The 12,465-nt window shown below is 37.3% G+C and overlaps 1 protein-coding gene across 6 annotated transcripts in view; it reads left to right on the top strand.

Moving 5' to 3' along the window:
• The window catches only part of LMBR1 (limb development membrane protein 1), a 162,742-nt gene that overhangs the window by 124,992 nt on the left and 25,285 nt on the right, over positions 1 to 12,465 (top strand). For 5 of the 6 annotated variants that reach the window (XM_067747582.1, XM_067747581.1, XM_067747580.1 and 2 more), the window contains one exon: positions 10,336 to 10,497. The exons of the other annotated variant lie outside the window; for it this stretch is intronic. In XM_067747582.1, coding sequence (XP_067603683.1) covers positions 10,336 to 10,497 — 162 coding nt within the window. The remainder of the gene's footprint in view (positions 1 to 10,335; positions 10,498 to 12,465) is intronic. 6 annotated transcript variants of the gene reach the window in all.

Genomic DNA, 12,465 nt, shown 5'->3' with positions numbered 1-12,465 from the left:
TATGTAGACATACAGTTGATTTTTGTGTGTTGATCTTTTATTTTGCAACTTTGCTAATAAGTTCACTTATTAGTTCTAGTAATTCTTTTAAATCTATTTTATAGGTTTCATTGAATTTTCTACTTTGATGATTATGATGTCTGTGAATAAAGGCAGTTTTACTTCTTCCTTTCCAATATGGATGCTTTTATTTATTTTTCTTCCCTGTTGTATTATCTAGGGCCTCCAGTACAATGTTGAATAGAAGTGTGGTGGGGGCACATGTTCTTGACTTGTTCCTCACCATAGTGTGAAAGCATTCTGACTTTTACCATTAACTGGTATTAGCTATAGTTTTTGTTTTTTTCTTTGTTTTGGTAGATGCCTTTTACCAGGTTGAAGAAGTTCCCTTCTTTTCCTGCTTAGCTGGAGTTTTTATTACGAATGGATGCTGTATTTTGTTAAATGCTTTTTCTGCATCTATTGACATAATCATTTTCTTTTTTAGTCACTGATGCTCCATTCATGTTTTTGTTGTTTTGCTTTCTGTATTTCATTTTGAGTAGTTTCTGTTGAAAATGTCTTCAGGTTTACTAATCTCTTCTTTTGCAGTGTCTAATCTGTCTTTAATCCCATCTAATGTATTTTTTATACCTTACATTGTAATTTTTCTCTGTAGAAGGTAAATTTGGGTCTGTTTTATATGTTTTATGTCTCTACTTAACAAGTTCATGCTTTCCTCTAGCTTCTGAAATATAAGGAATATAGTTATAATTGTTTTAATGTCCTTCATACTCATTCTGTCATCTGTGTCATTTCTGGGTTGGTTGTTTTCCCACAAGCAACGTATTGGTCAGTTCCCGACTGAATACTCAAGATGTCCTGTGCACACCTTTCAGGTTCCCACCCTGTGTAGCTCTCTAGCCACCATGCTGTCCCAAGCTCCACCTGCACCTCTTTAACTCAATGAGGTGGTTGGACTCTGTCCCTGTTCCTTTCCACTCTGAGTCAGAAAGCCCTCTTTAGGCAGGAGCTATGACAAACAAAGAGCCCACCTTGCTTGTTTCTCATCTCAGCATCATTGACCTTCATTGCTAGATGTTCAAGGTCTCGAATACCACGGTTTTGTATATTTGGTCCAGTTTTTTTATTGATTCAGGTGTGAGGGAAAATCTGGTCTCCTTCACTTAGTTTTGGCTGGAATCTGAAGTCAATAAACATATTTCTAATTCATGTAATATAATGAAAATCTATTTGCAGAGTAAGACTGGTCAGATTTAAACTCTTTCCTTTAACATCATCTTCTGTTACCCCCCCAAAAGTGGAACCTCTCATTAGTTTTAGAATTACTTTCTTTGTGAATAAATAAAATAATTGACAGTGAGCCTATTTACATTAGTCCTGAAATTAATGATGTTCAAAATTGATTGTAGATTTTATTATTTCATACTCTTTAAGTCACATTTATTTTTTGACACTGTGTAGGTAAATTTATTTCAAAAGCCTTGTTTAGAGAAGGGAATTTAAAAATCTAGTCAAGAAAATAATTTATACTAACTATTATGGGAATCCAGAGGGGGGGAAATGTGTTAATCCCAATGTTTTGTCAAAGAACACTTAATTTATAAATTTGTTTTTTGTAATAAAAGTATGTGCTCTTTTTGGCAGTCTTTCATTAAAGCCATGGATATTCATGTCAGCCATCTGTGTGATATGCCAGCACACATGATTTATTGAGAAAGTTACTTTAATGATCCTTTTAGTGTGTCAAGCTTTATAAATTCTCTCTCAACTTCTTGCTAGCTAAGGAACATGAATCTGCTTGCTAAAAGTCTAAGTTGACTCAGGTGGGCTAACAAACGTAAATTCTCTTGACTCATATTGCAGGTGGAGTAACCAGCTCTTTCTTGAAATGAGGTTTTGTTTTGTACCTTAGTTCTTTTATAGGTACGGATTAAAAAAGATCTTTATTTAAGGAATTATGCATAAAACATTTTCAGTTGAATCCTAGTGCAGGGAGCTGCACTAGGTTTGTTATGAAGAGTATTTTATTGACAGATAATTCAGATAATGTGGCCTTATGCTTAGCTGCTGTTTAACTAACTGAGCTTCTTACCTGGTATATATTTTACTTATCTTTTAAAGAAATGAACTTCTGAATGGGAATAAGCATTTCAGTATTTGACTAGGAGAGTGAAATGACAGCATTTGGTAATTGAAATTTTCTTATAGTTAGTAGTATTTTAAAATTTGCTGCCTTAGTATCCTTTTATATATTTCCCTAGAAATAGAGATTTTGAAGTATTTTACATTTGTATGTCTTATTAAGTTAAAATTTTAAGTATTGTTACTTTTTCTTGTGTTGGTATTTTTAATTAAAAAGTACATTAGACCAAATGGACTTAATAGATATATATATATATATATATATATATAGACTGTTCCATCCAAAAGCAGCAGAATACACATTCTTTTCAAGTGCCCAAGGAACATTCTGCACATGCTAGATCACATGCTAGGACTCAAAACAAGTCTTGGTAAATTTATGAAAATTGAAATCATATTAAGTATCTTTTCTAACTGCAATACTATAAGACTAGAAATCAACTACAATAAAAGAAACTTCCCCAAACACAAACATGTGGGGGCTAAACAATACATTACTAAACAACCAATGGGTCACTGAAGAAATCAAAGAAGAAATTTAAAAATACCTGTAGACAAATGAAAATGAAAGCACAACGATCCAAAATGTATGGGATTCAGCAAAAGCAATTCTAAGAGGGACATTTATAGTTATAAAAGCCTACCTCAGGATACAAGAAAAATTTCCAATAAAGAATCTTACTGTATACCTAAAAGAACTAGAAAAACGAAGAACAAACAAAACTCAAAGTTAGTAGAAGGAAAGAAATTGTAAAAGATCACAGCAGAAATAAATGAAACTAAAAAAAAAATAGAAAAGATCAATGAAATTAAGAGCTGGTTCTTTGAAAAGATAAACAAAATTGATAAGCCTTTACCCAGACTGATTAAGAAAAAAAGAGAGGGCCCAAATTAATATCAGAAATTAAAAAGAAGACATTACAACCTATACCACAGAAATACAAAGGATCATAAGAGATTACTAAGAACAACTATATGCCAATAAAATGGACAACCTAGAAGAAATGGACAAATTCCTAGAAATGTACAGTCTCCCAAGACTGAACCAGGAAGAAATAGAAAATATGAACAGACCAATAGCCAGTAATGAAATAGAATCAGTAATAAAAACTCCCAGCAAACAAAAGTCCAGGAGCAGATGGCTTCACAAATGAATTCTACCACACATTTAGAAAAGAGTTAACACCTGTCCTTTGCAAACTATTCCAAACAGTTGCAGAGGAAGGCATGCTATCACCCTGATATCAAAACCAGACAAAGCTATCACACAAAAAAATTACAGACCAATAGCACTGAGGAACATGTACAAAAATCCTCAGCAAAATCTTAGCAAACCAAATTCAACAGTACATTAAAAGGATCGTACACAAATAAATAAATAAATAAATAAAGTGATGTTTATTCCAGGGATGCAAGGATGGTTCAATATCTGCAAATCAATCAATGTGATATATCTCATTAAGACACTTGAAGTATAAAAATCATATGATCATCTCAATAGATGCAGAAAAAGCTTTTGACAAAATTCAATATCCGTTTATGATAAAAACTCTGCACAAACTGGGTAGAGGGAACATACCTCAACATAATAAAGGCCATATATGATAAGCCCACAGCTAACATCATACTTAGTGGTGAAAAGCTGAAAGCATTTTCTGTAAGATCAGGAACAAGACAATGATGCCCAGTCCTGCCACTTTTATTCAACATAGTATTTGAAGTCCTAGCCACAGCAGTCAGACAAGAAAAAGAAATAAAAGGAATCCAGATTAGAAAGGAAGAAGTAAAACTGTCACTGTTTGCTGATGACATGATACTATACTTAGAGAATCCTACAGACACCACCAAAAAACTATTAGACCCCATCAATGAATTCCATAAAGTTGCAGGATGCAAAATTAATATACAGAAATCAGTATACAGAAATCTGTTGCATTTCTATACACTAACAACAAACTATCAGAAAAAGAAATTAAGAAAATAATCTCATTTACCATTGCACCAAAAAAGAGTAAAATAGCTAGGAATATATCTAAATAAGGGGGCAAAGACCTGTACTCAGAAAACACTGATGAAAGAAATTGAAAGCAACACAACAGATGAAGAGAAATACTGTGTTCATGGATTGGGAGAATTAACATTGTTAAAATGAAGATGAAGAGAAATACTGTGTTCATGGATTGGAAGAATTAACATTGTTAAAATGACCATACTACCCAAAGCAATCTACAGATTCAGTACAATCAAAACACCAATGACATTTTTCACAGAACTAGAACAAATAATTCTAAAATTTGTATGGAACTACAAAAGATACTGAATTGCCAAAACAATTTTGAGAAGGAAGAATGAAGCTGGAGGTATCAATGCTTTCTGATTTTAAACTATACTACAAAGCTAGTCATCAAAACGGCATGGTACTGGCACAAAAACAGACACATAGATCAATGGAACAGAATAGAGAGCCCAGAAGTTTAACCCATGCAGCTACGTCAATTAATCTATGACAAAGGAGGCAAGAATGTACAGTGGGGGAAAAGACAGCCTCTTCAATAAATGGTGTTGTAAAAACTGGAAAGCTATATGCAAAAGAATCAAACTGGACCACTCTCTCACATCATGTGCAAAAATAAATTCAAAACAGATTATTTAAGTGTAAGACCTGAAATCATAAAAATTCTAGAAGAAAACATAGGCAGTATGCTCTTTGACATCAGCCTTAGCAATATGTTTTTGGGATCTGTCTCCTCAGGCAAGGGAAACAAAAGCAAAATAAACAACTGGGACTACATCAAACTAAAAATCTTTTGCACAATGAAAGAAACTGTCAACAAAATGAAAAGGCTGCCTACTGAATGGGAGAAGATATTTGCAAATGATATATCCGATAAGGAGTTAATATCCAAAATATACAAAGGCTCAATATCAGAAAAACAAACAACTCAATCAAAAAATGGGCAGAAGATCTAAATAGACATTTCTCCAAATAGGAAATACAAGTGGCCAAAAGACACATGAAAAGATGCTCAACATTGCTAATTATTAGAGAAATGCAATTCAAAACTACAACAAGATATTACCTCACACTGGTCAGAATGGCCATCATCAAAAAGTCTACAAATAGGGGCTTCCCAGGTGGCGCAGTGGTTGAGGGTCTGCCTGCTGATGCAGGGGACACGGGTTTGTGTCCCGGTCCGGGAAGATCCCACATGCCACGGAGCGGCTGGGCCCACGTTGTGAGGCCCGCGTACTGCAAAAAAAAAAAAAAGTCTACAAATAATAAATGCTGGAGAGGGTATGGAGAAAAAGGAACCCTCCTGCACTGTTGATGGGAGTGTAAACTGGTGCAGCCACTATGGAGAACAGTAGGGAGGTTCCTTAAAAAACTAAAGATAGAGTTACCATTCGATCCTGCAATCCCACTCCTGGGTATTTATCTGAAGAAAATGAAAACACTAATTAGAAAATATGTATGCACCCCTATGTTCATTGCAGCATTATTTATAATAGCTAAGATATGGAAGCAACCAAAGTGCCCATCAATAGATGAATGGGTAAAGATGTGATGTGTGTGTATATCCACACACCACACCACACACACACACACACACACACACACACACACACTGGAATATTACTCAAACATAAAAAAGATTGAAATATAACCATTTATGACAACATGGGTAGACCTAGAGCGTATTACGCTTGGTGAAATAAGTCAGACAGAGAAAGACAAATACTGTATGATTCCACTGATAATATGAAATCTAAGAAACAAAACAAATGAACAAACATAGCAAAACAGAAACAGAGTTATAGATACAGAGAGCAGGTGGTTTCCAGAGGGAGGGCGGTAAGGGGAGGAAAGAAATAGGTGAGGAGATTAGAGTTGCAAAATTCACGGTCTGAAATGTACAGTGTGGGGAATATAGTCAATAACTATGTAACTAGACATCGTGATCATTTGAAATATATAGAAGTATTGAATCACTATGTCGTGTAACAGGAACTTGCATAGTGTTTTAGGTCGATCATACTTCAAAAACAAACTCATAAGAAAAAAGATCAGATTTGTGGTTAGCAGGGACGGGAGGTGGGTGGAAGGGGAACTGGATGAAGGCCGTCAAAAGGTACAGACTTCCAGTTACAAGATAAATGAGTACTAGGGGTGTGATATGCAACATGATACCTAGAGTTAACACTGCTGTGTGCTGTAGAGGCAGGTTGTTAAGGGGTAAATCCTGAGAGTTCTCATCACGTGGGAAAAGTTCTTTTTAACTTTCTAAGTTTTTATCTGTTTGAGGTGATGAATGTTCACTAAACTTATTGTAATAAACATTTCCTTTGTATGTGAGTCCAATCATTATGCTGCACACATTAAACTTACATAGTGAGGTATATAAATTATATCTCAATAAAACTGGAAGAAAAGAATTAAAATAAAAAGTACATTGTACAGTTTAATTATTGCTGTGACACAATCCTCTCAGACATTTCAGAAAAGTGATTATTTAAGGCTTCTTGTCTAATAGAAGATTTTCAGAAGTGAAGAACTGTGTGGTACCAGAGTAATCTTTTAGTCAGTCGATATTAGTTAGATTTTTAAAACATTAAATTTGAAACAGCAAGGTCTTTAGAGCTCGTCCCTATATAATCTCTAGTATTTTGTCTGCTGCCTCACGCGTACTCTAGCAACAGACTCCTGGATTTCTGTCTGTGAGGCCAACCTGAAGTATCTGGGGACCAGAACATCTAATGAGAGAGATTGCGCTTCGCCTGGTGTTTCTCACTGGGTCTTGACCCTGATTCTCGAGATACCAAGTTGAGTCCACTAAGAAGTTCTAGTGAAAGTATTTTTCTGTTGTTCATAACATACCTCCCATTCTCACTCTGCGAATGCTTTCTGCCCCCCACCTCACTCTCATGCAGTGGTGCTGTCCCAGCACGACACAGGCCAAGTTCTGGGCAGTGCCAATTTGCTATTTAGCATACGACAGTGGTTTCCAAAGTGGAGTTTGTTTCCCGTCCATTCACAAAGTAAGTCATTGGGCTGTGTGAAGAAACTATTAGAACTTGTATTTATTTTTATTGTTATAATTTTTAAAGTTTTTGTTTTGTGTGTAAAATAATGTATATGTCAGTGAGTAGTACATATATATCAATAGTTTATAAATAATTAAAATACACATATAATGGGTATATGTACTCTAATTTTATTTTTGCTTTTGGTGGTGTATGATCAAAAATTTTTGAGACCGGATAAGACTCTTATAGCGCATCTGGGTGAGGGTTTTTATTCTGTTATTTGTCAGTTCCTCCATAAATATGAGCTTCATGATATGCACAATTGTGTGTGTGTGTGTGCGCATACGCGCACGCCTGCCCCCTCATGTATGTGTGTTTTTCTTGTGAAAAATTCCGTGGCTCTCACCAGATTCTCGGGAGTCTTTGGCCCTAAAGATCAAATATGCTGGGCTTCCCTGGTGGTGCAGTGGTTAAGAATCCACCTGCCAATGCAGGGGACACGGGTTGGAGCCCTGGTCCGGGAAGATCCTGCATGCCGCGGTGCAACTAATCCCACGTACCACAACTACTGGGCCTGTGCTCTAGAGCCCGCGATCCACAACTATGAAGCCTGCGCGCCTAGAGCCCATGCTCCACGACAAGAGAAGCCAGCGCAATGAGAAGCCTGTGGGCACCTCAACAAAGAGTAGCCCCTGCTCGCTGAAACTAGAGAAAGCCCGTGCTCAGCAACGAAGACCCAATGCAGCCAAAAATAAATAAATAAAATAAATAAATGTTTTCTAAAAAATGCATAAAATCAGATATGCTTACCTGGGATCCCTGGGCCATGAAACCACTGAAGTTCTTTTTGGGAGGACTGTACCTTGTTTACATATAACTGCCTAGTTTAAATTAAGTGGTACTAACTGATTCACTCTGTTATAAAGCAGAAACTAACACACCATTTGTAAAGCAATTGTGTACTCCAATAAAGATGTAAAAAAAAAATAATTAATTAAGTGGTACTTCATTTGAAAAATAATATATATGGTTAGATACATATTCTTTTTTCTTTTTAATTAATTAATTTTGGCTGCGTTGGATCTTCGTTGCTGCGCGTGGGCTTTCTCTAGTTGCGGCGAGCGGGGGCTACTCTGTTGTGGAGCGCGGGCTTCTCACTGCGGTGGATTCTCGTTGCGGAGCACAGGCTCTAGGCGCGCAGGCTTTAGTAGTTGTGGCTCGCGAGCTCTAGAGCGCAGGCTCAGTAGTTGTGGCGCACGGACTTAGTTGCTCCGCGGCACGTGAGATCTTCCTGGACCAGGGCTTGAACCCATGTCCCCAGCACTGGCAGGCATATTCTTAACCACTGTGCCACCAGGGAAGTCCCATATTCTTTTTAATAGATTGAAGTCTTCTTAAGTCTTTAGTCTGATAAACTGCCGCCAGAATGGTTGCCATGATCTCATGGTGTGACCTGTGCTGCATACTCTACTAGGGTCTGGGTCCCTTTTACCTTCTTTTAAAAGATATTTTATTGTATGTTTTCACTAACCTTATACTTCTTTAAAATATTATGATAGATCATTGTCTCTCAGATTCAAATACATTGGCCCTGGGTAGATGTAGTTACAAAAGAGCTGCTATTTGAAACCGGCTGTTTTTCTGTTGTCTCCACAAGCTGCTTTTGTGGGGTCTGTCTGTGTAGTAGGTGATGGGACTGCATTGAGTGGGGATGTGAGTTAAGTTTAAAAGTCAGCTGATAAGATGAAATTGAGTTTAGTCAAAGTTATTCCTGAAATTCTTAGATCACCCATAAAATTAAAGGTATATGATTTTGTCTATACAGTCCTTTGTGGTTAAAATTTTATGTGGCCCCGAGTAGCTCTTCAGTTTCTTCCTTCAAGAGTGTCAACAATCCCATCATCTCTCAGTTGACTGACCACTTGAATGCTGTTTTACTTATTTATTTATTCATTTACCAGTAGTCAGAAAAACCCTACCATTCACATATTCTTTCCAATAAGTATTGGGCCTAGGACACGAGCTCACTGAATAGAATGACTATTCAGATTTTTTTTCAATAAAAAGACTTGTTTTTTAAATATGTATAGGTGAATTTAAGTAACTTCAATGCATATATGATACAACTGCACTGCATTTGCAACCTATACGACATAATTACACTGTATTTCCAGCGTTGGCCATTTCCCTGCACAAGCCTGTAGCATCCAACTCAGATGAATAATGTGTGTGTGTGTTTTTTCCCTTGGAAAGGAATCACTCTATTTGTTTATTTGTTATGTAATAAGTTTTAAGTATGTGCAAGGCATTGCTCTGGGCATTGGAATTATAAGAATGAAAATGACACAGTCCCTGTTCTTATAGAACTTACATTCTAGTGGCGAAAGTAGGCAATAAATAAACCACAAAGGAGGGCTTCCCTGGTGGCGCAGTGGTTAAGAGTCCGCCTGCCGATGCAGGGGACGCAGGTTGGTGACTCGGTCCGGGAAGATCCCACATGCCGCGGAGCGGCTGGGCCCGTGAGCCACGGCCGCTGAGCCTGCGCGTCCAGAGCCTGTGTTCTGCAACGGGAGAGGCCACAACAGTGAGAGGCCCGCGTACCGCAAAAAAAAAAAAAAAAAAAAACCACAAAGGAAAAGAAACATTTCGGGCAGTGTGTGCTGTGAAGAAACATAATCAGGGTGGAGGGCCTTGGCAGGTCCGCTGTCTGGGGAAGGGGAATCAGGTGGCCTCTCGGAGGAGGTGACATGTGAACAGGAGCCTGCATGAAGAGGGGACAAGGGTGGGGGAGGTGAGAGGGTTTGTCAGGTGTCTCTTCCATCACGACCCTGGTTTCCTAGTTCAGGGGAGCAGGCTGCACCCACCCGCCCCACACGAGTGGCACGGTGGGTTTCTTGTGGATGTAGGCGAAACCTCTGAGCAAGTGACTCATGTCAGCGCCATTGCTCATCGCTTCCAAGAGGCTGCGATATGTGGGCAGAGTCGCTTTGGGTTGACTGGGGTTTTCCCACCAGGTAACAGCCGTGCGTTTTACCTAGGATCCCACCAACAGAAATGAGAAAGTCCATGGAATTTGATCCGTCTGATTTGTACTTTATTTTGTTATGTATATATAAATTTATTGTACCTGATTTTATTAAGGGCTATTTTATTTATTTTTAACAGGAATCACTAGATTTGATCTACTTGGAGACTTTGGAAGGTTTAATTGGCTGGGAAATTTCTATATTGTGTTATCCTACAATTTGCTTTTTGCTATTATGACAACATTGTGTCTGGTCAGAAAATTCACCTCTGCTGTACGAGAAGAACTTTTCAAGGCCCTAGGTAATTCTGAGGTTTATGGGTATTTTTGTCTTTTTCTACTTATTAATAATTTTGACATTTCAGCTAATTTTAAGTCTTCATCTATTCATTTTTCCAAATGTGTAAATCCTTAGAGGTCACATTCCTGACCCACTACTTACTGGTTATGCTCTTGTATAAAATTACTTCATTAAGTCTCATCTTTCTCATCTGTAAAATGGTGATAATATCTTCTTCTTTTAGGACTGTTGTGAATATTAACTGAAATAGTTCCTTTAAGGGCCTAAGCATAATCCTAGCACATGGGAAGAGCTCAGTAAACATTAGCTCTTTGATTATGATGATGAAGGTAGGTGTGATGAGCTGAGGATGATGATGTGCTAAAGACATATTTGGGTATTGATACCTCTTACTGTTTTTTAAAGGTTTTTTTCAGGATTGGATTTTATAGGTATCAGGCTGACCCACAATTATAATTCTCTTCAGTTAGTCGAATAATAATTCAGAATAAAAGTATTAGTGTTCTTGGCATTAATAAGAGAGAGGGCATTCATCATGTATCCTATGAGTCATATGCATGTGACAGTGTTAAAAACTCATAGGTTTGGCTGAGCTATAGAGGGTCCAAATGTAACCTATGAATGTATTCTTCATGCTTGCTTCAACATTAGTACTAAACATATTTCAGGTTTTGTATTTTAGGAATACCAGGACAATAGAAGCTGTCTTGCTGTATAAGCCCTCTTGGGTTTAGGGTGTGTAATTTTATAAAAGAAGGGAAAGGTACTGATTTATTGTAGAAAGTCCTGACGTTAGCCGTTTACCTGAATTGACATCATTTGAATGCTTATACTCCGTATTCTTTTGTGGCTTTTAGCTATTGCAAAAGGCAACATAATAATTGATTCATTAAGATTCTGTTTTCAGATACTTTAAACCTTATGAGCAACAATAAAGCTTTGCATACCACCAAGCTTTTCCAACCCTGATGCTTGAAAGGATGACCTTTGGGAAGGAAAAAGGATTTCAGATTATCTATTCATGTCTGTTTTACTGCAAATTTATCGTGGGAGGGGGTGGCTGATGAGATATTGGCCTGAAAGGGAAAGTTACATCTCATTTCAGCTGAAGCACCAGATAATCTATGGATTTTAATGCCTAGTTTCCTTAATGCTGGTCAGATTAAAATCTAAAGGTGAAGTCAGAATCAAACAGTCCTCTCAGCCAAAGTTATAGAGTTAAAATTTCATTTTTAAGCCTGTTGTAGCATCAGCAATATTAGTAGCCATAACCTCAGATAAATTCCTATTCACCATTCACGAAGATGAGATGGTTATGAATAAACTGCAGTAAATTTAGCGTTTGAGTTGGGTATTCTGGATACCATCTTGCTAAGGAAGTCTTTATTAAAACAGTAAAATGTAATTTAACCCAAGGTAAAAGTTGTAAATGTTGTGTTGGCTCTTTGGCCATAAGAGGCAGTGAAATCATCAAGAGTTGTGTAAAACATCTAATAGATACAGTCTTTTTTTTTCCCTAATGTTTTCTATTACTCTTTGAATGTTCTAAGGAGGCAATGCCTTATACCTAGAAAATGATCCTCATTAAGTGTATGTCATGTGTGAATGATCTGAGATCTTAAATATGATTTCACTGGGAGTCATAATTTGATTATAAAATTTAACTATATCCTTTCTTTTTTCTTTTTCTTCTTTTGTGTGTGTGTGGGAGGTGGGGTGGGAGGAATTTTTCTCTCTGCTGCTGTGCGTTGAGAATCATAACATCTATCTCATAGAGTACCTGGCACATGGCAGACACTCAGAATGTAGCGACCATGATGGTGGTGGAGGTGATTGTTTTTGCAGAAGAGAGACATTGTAGTTTTCCTGAATGCATAACCTTTGCTGCACCCAGGTTTTAGAAGTAACTCATTGAAATAATCGATCCTAAAGGGGTTCTGTTCCAGGGAGGGCGTTGGTCACTCGGTCG

This window comes from Pseudorca crassidens, chromosome 8 (assembly GCF_039906515.1).
Source record: "Pseudorca crassidens isolate mPseCra1 chromosome 8, mPseCra1.hap1, whole genome shotgun sequence".
Taxonomy (NCBI): domain Eukaryota; kingdom Metazoa; phylum Chordata; class Mammalia; order Artiodactyla; family Delphinidae; genus Pseudorca; species Pseudorca crassidens.
This window is presented reverse-complemented; position numbering and strand designations above follow the sequence as displayed.